The sequence below is a fragment of the Akebia trifoliata genome, chromosome 3, assembly GCF_017979445.1.
Source record: "Akebia trifoliata isolate Shusen 1 chromosome 3, ASM1797944v1, whole genome shotgun sequence".
In the NCBI taxonomy this organism is placed as follows: Eukaryota; Viridiplantae; Streptophyta; class Magnoliopsida; order Ranunculales; family Lardizabalaceae; genus Akebia; species Akebia trifoliata.
Window position 1 is genome coordinate 30472801 of NC_141377.1, and position 15110 is coordinate 30487910.

Sequence of the window (15110 nt, forward strand, 5' to 3'; positions counted from 1 at the left end):
GGAGACATTCACTGATTTCATTGGTCGCTGGAGGGCCAAGGCTTCTCAAATGTGGGATAGACCTTCGGAGAAGGAACAAGTAGCAATTATCCTAAAGAACCTCTCTCAAGGATATGCTCAACACCTAGTGGCCCAATACCTCCCTACTTTTGAATCCTTGTTGCAAGCCGGGAGCCAACTCGAGGATGCATTTGCCTCTGGGATCCTTTCTAACCCCTCAGATAACAAGCCTAAGAAACCATATGTTCCCAAACCCAACATCAACCATACTTACATCGCCAATACCTCAGTTACCCCAGCTCAACCCCCAACCCGGACTAATAACCAGGTTCACCCAAGTCAACCTCGGACTCCGCGTCAGTTCACCAATCTAGGGATGAGTCTCACTGTAGCGCTTCACAAATTGATGAAAAAAGGGCTTCTTACCCCTATCCAACCCCGACCTTTACCTAATCCCTTGCCAGCTGGACACAATGCTAACGTGTTCTGCGAGTTCCATCAAAATCCTGGCCATCACACGGATCGATGTATCACCTTGCGCCATGCCATTCAAAACCTTATTGACAACAAAAAGGTCACCATCCCTAGCCCACCAAATGTCACCACTAATCCACTACCTGCTTATCAACCTCCACCAACCCTGAACATGGTTTCTCACACCCCATTACCATTCGACCCTGTTTCTCTCATCCATCCAATCCAAGTTAAACCGCCCAGTTACCCCCTTGCCGGGATAGCCTTCACTGATGAGGTTTTCACCACAAACTATGAACCATTTGATTTAACCTCGGATGATACCTATTGTTTATCCCCGCCTCGTTACGATAGTCCCGCGTTCACTAGTTACTTGTTGGCCCAAATGAATCTGAAAAATCCTGAACCTTTGACAGCCGAAGATCCATACTTGTTGACTGAGGAAGATGAGCCTTTCCCCCTTTCCTGTGATGAAGTTAGACATATGACTCGAGGGGGAAGAGTTTTTAAGCCACAAGAACTCTGTGTTGAAAATCCTGCAGCCCTGGCAAGAAAAGAAGGAGAAGATCCCACTAAGGAAAGCATCGAAGAGGATAACTCCGTGATCAAACAGTTGAAAAAATCAGGGGCCAATATCTCAGTATGGGGTTTACTCATGGCTTCCACTGCTCATAGGGAAGCTGTTCTCAAAGCACTAAACACAGCCCAAGTCTCCCTTGAAACGTCTCCAGATCAGCTGGCCAGTATAGTGGGGGCAACTTACGTGGAGAATATCCTATCCTTCTCGGACTCAGATCTCCCAAAAGAAGGGGCAAGCCATACTAAGCCGTTGCACATTACAGTTGACTGTAAGGGAATGAGGGTACCTTTGGTTTTGATTGATAACGGGAGTGCACTGAACGTTTGCCCGCTGAAAACGGCTACTTGCCTCAGGTTTAAGGCTGAAGATCTCAAACCTACTAATCAAGGTGTTAGAGCCTATGATAACACCAAGAGGGATGTATTGGGAATTTTGCACCTTAGACTGTCCACAGGCATAGCTGAATTTCCTGTGGAATTTCAAGTTATTGATATCCAGTCTTCTTTCAATTTACTGTTAGGGAGACCATGGTTACACCAGATCAAAGCCATCCCTTCTACACTACACCAGAAGGTCAAATTTATCAAGGATGGGCTGGTAATTACTCTTCATGGAGATGCTGAAATTGTAGGGATCATAAATAATACTGATGCTAAGGATAAGCCGTTGCTTGAGATTCAACAAGAACAACAGGGAGTAGAGCTCAGTGGGTTCGAATTTGAAAAGATTTGCTCAGTCCAATGGGATCAAGCCATGAAAGAGTATTTTCCAATGGAAAATACCTCTAATTGCTGCATGGCCAATATATTCAAGAAAATGAGATTCTTCCCTGGTATGGGCTTAGGTCGCAAGCAGCAAGGTATTAAAGAGGCACCAATGATTAAAGAGGCCATCGGCACATTCGGACTAGGATATAAGCCTACTAAGGAAGATTGGGCCCAATACTGGAAGACAAAACGGGATAAGGCCATTGCTAAAAGGCAAAGGCGTACCACAGATCTCATTAAAATGAAGCCCTATCGAAAGACCCTCAATAGTTATTTCGTGAAAGAAGGAGAAGACTTCCACTACTGCGGATTCCCAAAGCCGTTCATTGATCACATCACAGGTACTCGTCTGCCGGGGTTTGAAATCTTCTTTGGCATGGAATGGCCCGAAAAAGAAGCAAGCATAGAAGTTAAGGAGAAGAAAGTTGAAGACTGGCAGCTTGATCTGGACTCCCTCAACATCGATCAGCTATTCATTGAAGACCATAGTGTTTTAGTGTTGTCAGTTGAGAAAGGGATCCCAAATCCTCAGTCTGTAATCAAACCCGCTGTTGGGGTTCTATCAAATTATCATGTAATCAGTCCTGTGTTGCATGTCAAGGCTGGGTCTGTCGGTCCCATTAGTCCTGTTCAGTCTGACATGCCAGTTGAGTCATTTATTTCCAGTTGAGTCATTATTTCTGCTGAGTCTGTTGCTTCTAGGGAGTCTGTTTTTCCTACTGAGTCGAGTGAGTCTGTCAAGTCTGCAATGAGTCCTGTTACCCCATCTCTTTTTAATGAAATGAAAGAAATTTTTGATTACCCCGAGCGCAATAATAATTCAACTAATAATCTGGCTTCGGAGGGAGAGTCTTCTGACGAAGAACCTCCCCCTGAAATAATCAAATTACTTAAACAAGAAGAGGAACGTCAGGCTCAACCTCTAATAGAGGAAGTAGAGGTTATCAACCTCGGAACAAAAGAAAGTCCTCAAGAAATTCGTATAGGGGTCACTTTATCTCCTGATGAACGCAAAGGGATAGTAGATTTACTCAGAAAGTTCAAAGACGTATTCGCGTGGTCTTACGAGGATATGCCGGGGGTAAGCACAGATATTGTCCAACATCGGATTCCGTTATATCCTGATGCTCGACCAATCAAACAGAAACTTCGACGTATGAAGCCGGAATGGACTTTGAAAATCAAAGAAGAAGTTACGAAGCAGATTAACGCTGGATTTTTGGAAGTAGTAGAATACCCTGAGTGGATTGCTAATGTCGTCCCAGTACCGAAAAAGGATGGAAAAGTTAGAATGTGTGTGGATTTTAGAGACTTAAACAAAGCAAGCCCAAAGGATAGTTTCCCTTTACCACACATAGATGTTCTAGTAGACAGTACAGCAGGACACGCGTTGTTGTCCTTCATGGATGGATTTTCAGGGTACAATCAGATAAAGATGGATCCTCGAGATATGCAAAAGACGTCGTTCATCACACAGTGGGGGACCTTCTGCTACAAGGTCATGCCTTTTGGTTTGAAGAACGCTGGAGCTACCTATCAAAGAGCAGCCACGACTTTACTACATGACATGATACACAAAGAGGTCGAAGTCTATGTAGATGATATGATAGTCAAATCCAAAGAACGACTAGGGCATGTTACTGCGTTAGAAAAATTTCTCACAAGGATTCAAAAGTACCAACTCCGCCTCAACCCACAGAAATGTGTATTTGGAGTAACTTCTGGAAAGTATTGGGGTTTGTAGTCAGTCAGAGAGGGATCGAAGTAGACCCTGTAAAGATTAAAGCTATCCAAGAGATGCCACCGCCCGAGACTGAAAAGCAGATTCGAGGTTTTCTGGGCAGAATCCAGTATGTTAGCAGGTTCATCGCTCAACTCACCAATGTCTGCGAACCTATTTTCAAGCTTCTCAAGAAGAATGAACCAACAGTTTGGAATGAGCAATGTCAAAAGGCTTTCGACCAAGTCAAGGAGTATCTTTCAAACCCACCTATTTTGGTCCCACCTACACCGGGTGAACCACTTCTTCTTTATCTGTCAGTCACAGAAGAAGCTATGGGATGCATGCTTGCACAGTATGACAAAGATACTCGCAAAGAAAGGGCCATCTACTACATCAGCAAGAAGATGTTAGAGTATGAACGAAAATATTCATCCTTGAGAAAACTTGCTTAGCACTGGTATGGGCTACTCAGAGACTCCGGCATTATATGCTGTCTCATTCAATTATCCTATTATCTCGGATGGATCCTCTCAAGTATCTTTTTGAGAAACCGGCGTTAACAGGGAGAACCGCGCGATGGTTACTGTTGCTATCAGAGTTTGACATCACGCATGTTACGCAGAAAGCCATCAAGGGGAGAGCTGTAGCAGAATACTTGGCAGATCACCCTGTAGTAGAAGGAATAAGGCCTGTCGATCAATTCCCAGATGAGAACATCTTGCACGTTAAAGAAGAACCGCAGAACCAAACATGGCAGTTATACTTTGATGGAGCGGCCAATCAAAATGGGTATGGAATAGGGGCAGTCTTGTTATCTCCAGAAGGGTGCCATATTCCTATCGCTATTAAGTTAGCCTTTTCGAACACTAATAACACGGCTGAATATGAGGCGTGCATCGCGGGGCTCGAAGCTGCTTTGAACCTAGGCATTACAGAAATTGAGGTTTTCGGGGATTCAGCCTTGGTCATACATCAGTCATTGGAAGAATGGAAGACTAGGGATGAAAAGTTGAAACCCTATCATGAGTATTTGCTAAACTTAGTCAGTAAGTTTAAAGCTATCCTGTTCCAGCACTTGTCAAGGGAGGATAACAGATTTGCTGACTCCTTAGCAACTTTATCTTCAATGATCCATTTGCCCCCTGGCATGGAATTGAGACCGATCACTGTTGAAGTCAAAGACAAACCCGCGTACTGCCATCAGATCAACATTGCTACTCGACTACCCGATGGAAAGCCATGGTACACAGACATAAAGAAAGTGTTGGAAAAACAAGAATTCCCGGAAGAAGCATCGAGGAAGAACGACAGACCCTACTAAGATTAGCATCTCAATTTATCCTGTGCGCAGGAAGCTTATACAAAAGGTCTTATGATGGGATTCACTTGTCGTGTGTTGATGAAGATCAAGCTGAGCAGATAATGATTGAACTACATTCAGGAGAATGTGGCCCTCACATGAGTGGGAAAATGTTAGCTAAGAAGATTATGAGACAAGGATACTATTGGCCCACGATGGAAACAGATTGTCATCACATGGTCAAAACCTGTCATAAGTGCCAAATACATGCGAACTTGATACATGTGCCGCCATCTCAATTAGTGGGTCTGACTTCACCATGGCCATTCTCAGTCTGGGGAATTGACATTATTGGTAAAATATCGCCTAAGGCATCAAACGGGCACGAATACATTCTGGTTGCCATCGATTATTTTACCAAATGGGTTGAAGCTGCCTCTTATGCTGTCCTCACTGCGTCTCGAGTTGCAAAGTTTATTCAAACGAACATCATCAGTCGATACGGGGTACCTTCAGAGTTGATCTCCGATAACGGGTCGCACTTCAAAGCTGAGGTTATCAAATTGTGTTCAAAGTTCAAAATCTCACACCATAAATCATCTCCTTACCGACCTCAGACTAACGGAGCAGTCGAAGCAGCTAATAAGAATATTAAGACTATCCTCAGGAAAATGTGTCAATCACATCGAGATTGGTCAGAAAAACTGCCATTTGCATTATGGGCATATCGAACCTCAATTCGATCCTCCACTGGAGCTACTCCCTACTCCTTAGTGTATGGCATGGAAGCAGTCTTGCCAGTTGAAATGGAGATTCCGTCTCTCAGGGTTCTGTTAGAAAGTCAGTTGTCAGAAGCAGATTGGGTTCGCCAACGGTATGAAGAATTGAATTTGATCGAAGAAAAACGACTAAGAGCATTGTACCACGTGCAAGCTTATCAAAGAAGAGTCGCCCGTGCGTTTGACAAGAAAATCAAGGCCCGTCACTTACAAGTCGGGGATTTAGTACTCAAAGAGAACAGGGCACCTATTTTTGATCCCAGGGGAAAGTTCAAACCAAATTGGGGAGGTCCGTTCATCGTCAAAGAAATATTACCAGGAAAAGCTGTCAGACTTCAAGATCATGATGGAATCGAATTACCAGAACCAACCAACCTTGACCAAATCAAACGGTACTACATTTAAGGAGGCCATCTTTGGCCGAATCAATTTCCTTGCTACCCAGTTCATTATCTCCTTTCTCAGCCCTTTGCAGCCTTTTCAAAAAAAAAAATATATTGTGCCTTTTATTTCTTAGCCTGATCACCTAACCTAGGGGAGGGAAGATTCGAACTACGTTTTGGTCTGATCCCAAAATTCTGGGGTACGTAGGCAACCTGAGAAGTTATTTCAGGCCCGACCACATCAAAATAAAAAAAAATATTTCCCCACACAATAAAAAAAAATCAAGAAAAAATTCAAAAGAAAAAAATTGTCAAAGTGGGAAAGAAAATTCAAGAAAAAGAAAATAATTTAAAAGGAAATGCCACACAAGGGGCATTTGGGTTTTTGAGCCTCAAAATCCCTTTCTTTTTATACCCAGTCCTAAGCTTACCTATAAAAGTCCTCCTAAGTACCGCATGAAAAGTCAAGGAAGATAGCAAAGCATGATCAGACAGTAACTCTAGAAGTTCAGAGGAGAAAAAGAAGATAAAAAATGATGAAGCCTGCTAAGTTGAAAACCCGAAAAGGGCGACTTAGGCAAAAATTAAGGCAAGCTCGCAAGGTTGAAAATCTGAAAGGACAACTTTGACAACAATCAGAGTCAAGAAAAAAAAAAGAAAAAAAAGCTCGCTAGATTGAAAACTTGAAAAGGCGATCTAGGCAAAAGTTAGAGCAACCAAAAAAAAGAGAAGAAAATCCCAAGCTGAGAGCGGTCCGAGCTGAAACATCAGAAGTCCGAATAATCAAGTTCAATATTTAGCTTAAACCAGGCATAGACTCAGAAGCCACAAGTATCTTGTCTACGATCGATCTGAAAATGTTTACTTCCCAAGTGAACCAAGGGAGATAAGGGTGAATTCTATGATGAGTCTCGAAAGGAAATAATTTTGTACTCTTGAGCCTGACTCAAAACCTTCAATAAAATTAATCAAAATTAAAAGTTGAATCTTTATTGCGCTTGTGGTAATCAATTATTTCAAACCTTCATACAAAGGGCATTTTCTTTCTTCTTTTCTCCCTTACACTAGGGGCATTTTTTTATTTGTTGCACGATGTGTTCAATTATTTTCAAGGCCATGTTCATTGTCAAACTAGGGGCATTTTGTTTTTGAGCAATGTTAATCCTAAAAAAATAATAGGAATCCCAAACTTAAGGTTACCCTCTTGATAACAGTTTTTTGAAAAACTTTTGAGGTTCAAAAGAAATAAAACTCAGGTTTTAAATTCATAAAACTTTTTGATAAATCCTTGAGGTTCAAACAAAAGCATTTTTGATTCACATAGGAGATATGACATTCTTTCGTTTTCCAGATCCAATCATTCTTGGAATCGATCATTTCTCTTCCAGATTCATTATCTTCCAGATTTATTCGTTCTCCGATTCGTTTTAATCAGTTTTCTCCAAATTCGTTCATTCTTTCCCAAAATTCATTCATTCCTCTGCCAGTTTTGCTCAGTTACCGCCAAGGGTTATCTTGGATTATGCTCAGATGCCGCCGAGGGTTTTTTTTGGAACTATGCTCAGATGCCGCCGAGGGTTTTCTCGGAACTATGCTTAGTTACCGCCGAGGGTTTTCTCGGAACTATGCTCAGATGCCGCCGAGGGTTTTCTCGGAACTATGCTCAGATGCTGCCGAGGGTTTTCTTGGAATTATGCTCAGATGCTGCCGAAGGTTTTCTCGGAATTATGCTCAGATGCCGCCGAGGGTTTTCTCGAAATTATGCTCAGTTACCGCCGAGGGTTTTCTTGGAACTATGCTCAGATGCCGCTGAGGGTTTTCTTGGAACTATGCTCAGATGCCATCGAGGGTTTTCTCGGAACTATGCTCAGTTACCGCCGAGGGTTTTCTCGGAACTATGCTCAGATGTCGCCGAGGGTTTTCTCAGAACTATGCTCAGATGCCGCCGAGGGTTTTCTCGGAATTATGCTCAGATGCCGCCGAGGGTTTTCTCGGAACTATGCTCAGTTACCGCCGAGGGTTTTCTCGGAACTATGCTCAGATGCCGCCGAGGGTTTTCTCGGAACTATGCTCAGATGCCGCCGAGGGTTTTCTAGGAATTATGCTCAGATGTTGCCGAGGGTTTTCTCGGAACTATGCTCAGTTGCCGCCGAGGGTTTTCTCGGAATTATGCTCAGATGCCGCCGAGGGTTTTCTCGGAACTATGCTCAGTTACCGTCGAGTGTATTCTCGGAATTATGCTCAGTTACCGCCGAGGGTTTTCTCGGAACTTTGCTCAGTTTATGCTCAGTTTATATTCAAATTATGCTCAGATTATACTCAGATTTTACTCAAATTTATCTCAGATTTTAAATCACACACTTGCACAGTTGTTATATCAGTCAAGGAGAATTTTTTAAATTCAAGGATCTGACACTGCCAGTGAGAGCTCGCGCTCAAGGACCTGACAACCTTTTTAATTCGGGGAGAGCTTACCCTCAAGGATCCGAACACCTTGACGAATTGTTAAATCAGCCTGCAAAATGAACTGTCACTAGCTTTGGCATTCAGATATCGTACTATCTACCAAAATAGATTTGCTATCTAGTTTGCTTCAACCCTCTGCCAAAGAGGCGCATCTGTAGACACCCCATTTTTGCATCCGCCTGATTAATCAACTCGTCAACCCGATCGCAATGATTCCCAATGATGGATGTGTATTCCATTGCTTTATTTTGTTACCAGATGTGTTTCAGAAATCCGGATGAGGTATCTCAAACTGACAAAACCTTAGAAACCACGCTACGTTAAGAAAATACGACCCCAGAAACATAGAAATCATCATCTTGCAGACCAAAAAGAAGCTTCACGATAAAAATCACTAAAAAATGGCCAAATTACCAAAATACCCCTAATCTCAAAACAACCCTAGAGCCTACGTTACGCTTAGGAAACTCTCTTAAACACATAAAACAGCAAATCGAAACCAAATAAATCATTTCACCAATTTTAACAGAATTCGACAAAATTACGAAAATGCCCCTCATTAAGTTCACAACTATTTCATACAAAAAATTTCATAAATAACAAAAACTAATATTTCCATTGAATCCCTTACGAAAAATCGATTCTAAAACATCCTAGAACATTAAAAACCGACTTGAAACGTGAAAAGTCATCTCCGGGGGTAAAACGATAATTTCACAATTTTCATAATTAAAAAATTCGAAATTAATAAATAAAATATTAAATAATTAAAGTGAAACATTAATGAAATTAATTTAAAAATTTCAACCTAAAAAATCGATTAATCGGACTCTCAGGCAAAATTGTTGAGGGTTCGTGGGATATTTCTTTAAGGACCCCTCCATTTTGGGGTCCAAAGAATTAAAGAAATAATGAAGGGGGGTTCTCCAAAAATTAAAAGTAAATCAAGCAAGACTGAAGTCAAGGTATTAAAGTCAATCAAGTGAAACTGAAGTCAAAATTAAAGTCAATTAAGCAAGACTAAAGTCAAGATATTAAAAGTCAATCAATTAAGACTAAAGTCAAAACATTAAAAGTCAATCAAATAAGGCCAAAAGTCATAATAGAGTTCTAATTAAATAATAACTCAATCTAATAGAGTTCTAACTTAAAAAAAATTCTACCTAAAACAATTCTAACTAAAACACAATTCTACCTAAAATAAGTCTAACTAAAACACAACTCTAATTAAAAGATCTCTAATTAAACACTAACTCTATCCAAATCAACCCCTAAAAACATCTATAAATAGAGGTGCTCACACCCTATTTTCGTATCAAATCATAAACCCTAAGAGAAGTAGGTCTAGAAGCCCCCATAGCATCCCATAAACCCTAGTTTTGGAGTCCTAACTCCTTACCTAACATCCCTCCTTCAATTTTAGCCTAGAAAACACCTAAAAACCTTCCAAAAACATCCCAAAATTCACAAAAAACTTGAAGAGTTCAAATATAAAAATAAGGAGATACCTTGCATCGGAGATCCGAAATCAAATCCGGAGACAAAAGAAGCAAGAGAGTATGGTACAAGGAGCTGTTTTTGTCAGATCTGAGGGAACAAAATCCTTGCTATCGGAAAGGTATAAAAATTTTTATTTTTATTTTTATCTAGGTTTTTAGCAATGTGATTTATTTGGAAAGTTAGTAGAGACCGGCTTTGGCCGGGCGGGATTGGTGCCTAACACCTTCCAACCCCGTAACGTGATCCCCGAAATCTTTTTCTCTTTCGTAGATTAGTTTACCTTTTTTAGAGTCAGTTTGGTTCCTAGACCTTAACAACTAGGTGGCGACTCCCAAACCTCAAGAGTCAAAAGCGGATCCGCGCACCCCGCGGATCGAGGGCGCTTTCACCTGCCATCTGTATAAGTTCAATAGTTGTTTGAGTTTTTGGTTTTGACTTTCAACATATTGTTTAATCTGTTTTTTGGTATGTTGAGAGTGTGTGTTGAAGAATTTGGTGATGCAAGGTTGTTATTTGCCCAATTTTAAATTTGGGTTTCTAAATTTTCGTGCATTTGGGGAGTTTTTTTGGGGGGAAGATTAGAACATGAATTGTGAAATATTTGTTTATCTGAAGTTGACTTTGGTGCACTTTGGTCTTGAAACTTTGTTATGCTTTGGTGAGTTTATAGAGGCTTGACATTTTGGGGGTTTTTTTGATTTGTTTGTGATGGAGTTTCAGATATTTTGTATTTAATTTGGTTCATGGGTGGTCTTTGTTTTTGCCTTATTTATATATAGTGATGTGTAATTTGGATTTTGGTTGGTGAGTTAAGATTATGCATTTGGGGAGTAATGGGCTTTGTTTTTTGAAGGTTAAGGGTCCTTCTGATGTTAAATGTGAACCAAAAAATAGATTAATTAATGATGGGAATCAGCAGGGAATGTAATAGGGTTGAAATATATCTTGAGTTTTTCAAGAATTGAGGTCGTGTAAAATTGCTCTAGTTGAGGATGGACATCTTGGTTGGCAAATGTCATATTAGTAGTTATTAAATTCAACATAGTGCCTTTAATTAGGAAGCTTTGCAATCTAGAAAGATCTCTTATTCGTTGAAAAAGGGATGATGAGATGGTAAGTTCATGAAGGTGTTGTAAAGCAATGGAACTCTGGAGTCAACTGAAATCTATATACACGAAAGGTAATAGGTCCCCCACTGTATGGACTATAGAGAGTAGTGGAGTGTATACTTTAATTTCAATTTTTGGTAAATATGTTGAAATGTTCAAGGAAGTAGGTGGAGGCATGGTTTAAAATATCGAATGTATCAGCCGATATCATATCTATTTTTTCATTGGCAGAACATTGAATTGATACGATATTTTAAACGTTGGGTGGAGGATCTGATGAAATCTTGACCCTCATTTGTAAATATGGTCGACTTCTAAATCGGTCAGGTGTTGAGACACTCTAAAGATGTAGTAGTAATAGTAATAAGAAGAGTGGGAATTGTTTATCAACAAGAATTTGTAATATTTGGCAGTTATGGCAATTCTTTCTATATCATCCTCGCATTCGTAGAATTAGAGTTGACATAGATTGAAGGTTGTTGATATAAATGAGTGTAGCTTTTGCAAGCAAAAGGGTGTTGGTTTCATTGCTAACTCACATCTAACTTATTCAGATATTTATTATATTCCTCAACTTATTTTGAGTCTTACTTTTGTTAGTCAATTAAGTGATTCTCAATTTTTGGTTCATTTCACATCTATTTCTTGTTATGTGTAGGACCTTCATTCACAGAGAGGTTTATACTTGTTGGAAGCACTTCATGTTTTTATCATTATTGCTTTTAGTGCGATTTTTATTTTGTTTAATCAAACATTTGAAATGTTTGTTATTGACTAGATATGCCTCCTAAAGAAAAAAGAGCAAATTGGACAACAGAGCTTAAGAATTTGTTTATCAATCTATGCATTGAAGAAGTCAATCAAGGTGGGAGGTCAGGAGGGAGCTTGAAATCCCATTGTTGGATAAGGATAATTACTGAGATAAAAAATATTACAAAAGAAGAGTTGACTCAACGACAACTAAAGAATGAATGGGATTATCTAAAAAAGCTCTACGGTGTTTGGGTGAAACTTACGACCACCACCGGTCATGGATACAACGCTGAGACGAATACCTTCGATTGGCCGGATGATAAATGGGACGACTTCATTAAGGCAAATTTCAAAACTATTTTTTTTTTCTATTTTTATTTCAAATTGTGGATGAAACATTCTAATTAGGCTAAATACATTTCATGTCACAGAAATACCCTATTGCGAAATAATTTCGTACGAATTCATTGAAGGATGTAAAGAAGTTGGCTATTTTGTTTGAGTGCACCTTGGTAGAGGGAAACAGTGGATGGGGTCCACATCGAACAGGATTGCCTGTAGATTCTGTTGCATCTACAAATTTGGAAGATGATAGTGCACAAAATTTGGATGCATTTAACGAAGAAGAGGAAATGACCATACCTACTGCTCCAAATACCCAAGATGCAAGTCAAGATCATCAAGAATTTGTTCGTAGTTCTTCAACCAGTAGGCGTCGAAAAAATAATGATTTTGCTGAGCTACAAAGTACTGTACAATCCCTTATCACTGTATTTGGAAAAGAACCTGACAATGGGCCGTTTGTTGCCGAGTGTATTAAGATATTGAAACAAATGACTAATTTGGAGAATGGGAGTCATTTTTATAATCTTGCGCTCAACACGTTTGTCAAATCGAAAGAGTATCGTGAAACATGGATGGTGCTAGATGATGAAGATGAGCGGTTGTCTTGGTTAAAGAGTTTTGTTTAAATGAATTGTGTTACTTTTATGAATGACCTTTGTATGAACATTATTATATGGTACAATAGTTTTTTATGAGTATGAGTTAGGTATTACTTTTATGAATGACCTTTGTATGAACATTATTGTGATAGATGTTTTTTACTTATATAATATTTTGTTGGTGGATGGATATATTTTTATTATAAAATTTTGTTAGTGTATTGTGTTCTTATTATAGTTTGTATTCTTATTTGGAAATAGCTATGCATCTAATGCTTATGACACCACAAGGAAGGAAAGTATTATTAGTAATACTGATGTTATTATTGGAAAGTCTGAAACGATTATCTATCACACGTGAACCTGTGAATGTATCATCATTATCTGGTGCAGAATTTATGAAGGAACTTCTAGATGAACCTTCTTCAAATTGTTATGAATTATTGAGGATGGAGAAGAGTGCATTCATTAGCCTTTGTCATTTATTTGAAGATCGAGGATGGCTTCAAGATAGTAGACATGTTAGAGTATCAGAGATGATTGCAATGTTTCTTATTGTAATAGGTCATAATTGTAGGTATCGATTAGTTAAAAATCGATTCCAGCATTCATTGCAAACCATCCACAAATACTTTCATAAAGTGTTAATTGCAATGTTACACTTTTCAAAAGAAATGATTACTATTCCATCTCTTGACGGATCCATGTAGGAAATTAGAAGTCACAGACGTCTTAGACAAATATTCAAGGTATATTTTACATAAAGGATTAGATAATTATATATATATATATATATATATACCATTAAATAACTAACATTGATGTTATTAAATTGTGAAGGGGGCAATTGGTGCGTTAGATGGAACACTCATCCACGCGTGTATTCCAGCAGATAAACAAATACCTTATAGAGGAAGAGGAAAATCCGAATGCTATCAAAATGTTATGGTTATTTGTAATTTTGATATGATTTTCACGTACGTCCAAGTCGGCTGGGAAGGAGTGGCACATGATTCACGGATCTTAATGGAGATAATTTCTTACCCTACAAATAGATTTCCAATACCTCCACCTGGTAAAAATAATCTTTATTTATTTTATATTAGGGATTAGTCATTACATTTTATAAGCTTATTGTGATGTTATTTTTTTTTTATGTAGATAAATATTATCTTATTGATGCTGCTTATACGCACACACGTGGATTTATGGCACCATATCGTAACTTTCGATATTGGTTGCCTGATTTTCATCGTGGGAGAGCTAGGGGTAAAAAAGAGATATTCAATCATTCACATGCCAAGTTGAGGAATGTAATAGAGAGGTCTTTCGGAGTTCTAAAAGCACGTTTCCCAATTTTAAAAAGGATGGCGCCATTTACTTTTTCAACACAAAGGAATATAGTGATTGCATCCATGGCAATTCACAATTTTCTTCATAGGATTTCAATGACGGATGAGCTATTTGGACAATTTGAAAATGATGATGTTCCTCTAAATATGGCTAACGATGGAGATGAGCTTCACGAGATCAATCATTTCTATGGGCAAAATGAACGGGCGTTCATGATTGATTTACGCGACCAAATTGCGAATCAACTTATCAATGCAAATCCTTGAATTTATGTGATATGTGAATTTGTATTTTAAGTGAATTATGTTAGTTGAATTTATGTTTAAACATTTTGTTTGCTGTGAATGTATCTTTATTTTCTCGTTTGTTTGTTATTAGAATACAAGTTCTTGCAAACATTTGAATTTATGTCGATGTATGTTTATTTTCATGTTTATTTTTATGCTTATTACTTGTTTTATTTATAATATTGTATTGTTCATTTAGATGGATGTAAAAATCTCATGTGCGTGTGGTGAAGGCCATTGCCAAGTTTGTATATCAGGAACTTCAAGAAATCCAGATCGTTTGTATATAAAATGTCCAAATGCGGTAATTTTATAATTTTTTTATATGACATTTCATTTGAAATCACATGTCATTATCTAAAATATAATATTTATTTGTTTGTCTATTTTAGATTGTAAATAACAAGGGATGTGGATTTTGGATTTAGTTGGATGAATTGAGATGGTGCAAATGTGGATGTGGACCATGCAAACTATTAACAACTACATCCAACAAAAATGGTAACAAAGGACGGAGATTTTATTGTTGTCCTAAATCAACGGTAAGATATTAGTTAATGGTGTTATAACACAAAAAATGATTTAATTTAATGTCATATAATGGATTAATACATTTAATTTTTATGTTATTTTTATTATAGGCAGTACACAATGGTTGTGGCTTATTCGCGTGGTACGAGGAACCGAATATT

At 38.7% G+C, this 15110-nt stretch overlaps 1 protein-coding gene across 1 annotated transcript; it reads left to right on the top strand.

The window, feature by feature from the left end:
* The first annotated feature begins 11861 nt into the window (after positions 1 to 11861).
* On the top strand, positions 11862 to 14397 carry LOC147406337 (uncharacterized). The gene is made up of 6 exons (XM_086432535.1): positions 11862 to 12176; positions 12308 to 12786; positions 13040 to 13077; positions 13172 to 13335; positions 13619 to 13853; positions 13940 to 14397. The coding sequence occupies exons 1-6, from the start codon at positions 11862 to 11864 to the stop codon at positions 14395 to 14397; spliced, it is 1689 nt and encodes a 562-aa protein (XP_086288661.1).
* The last annotated feature ends 713 nt before the right edge of the window (positions 14398 to 15110 follow it).

Coding starts and splice junctions, on each gene's coding strand:
- LOC147406337 (XM_086432535.1), top strand. CDS start 11,862: ATGCCTCCTAAAGAAAAAAGAGCAAATTGGACAACAGAGCTTAAGAAT. Junction 12,177..12,307: donor AATGGGACGACTTCATTAAG/GCAAATTTCAAA, acceptor AATTCATTGAAG/GATGTAAAGAAGTTGGCTAT. Junction 12,787..13,039: donor GAAGATGAGCGGTTGTCTTG/GTTAAAGAGTTT, acceptor ATTTGGAAATAG/CTATGCATCTAATGCTTATG.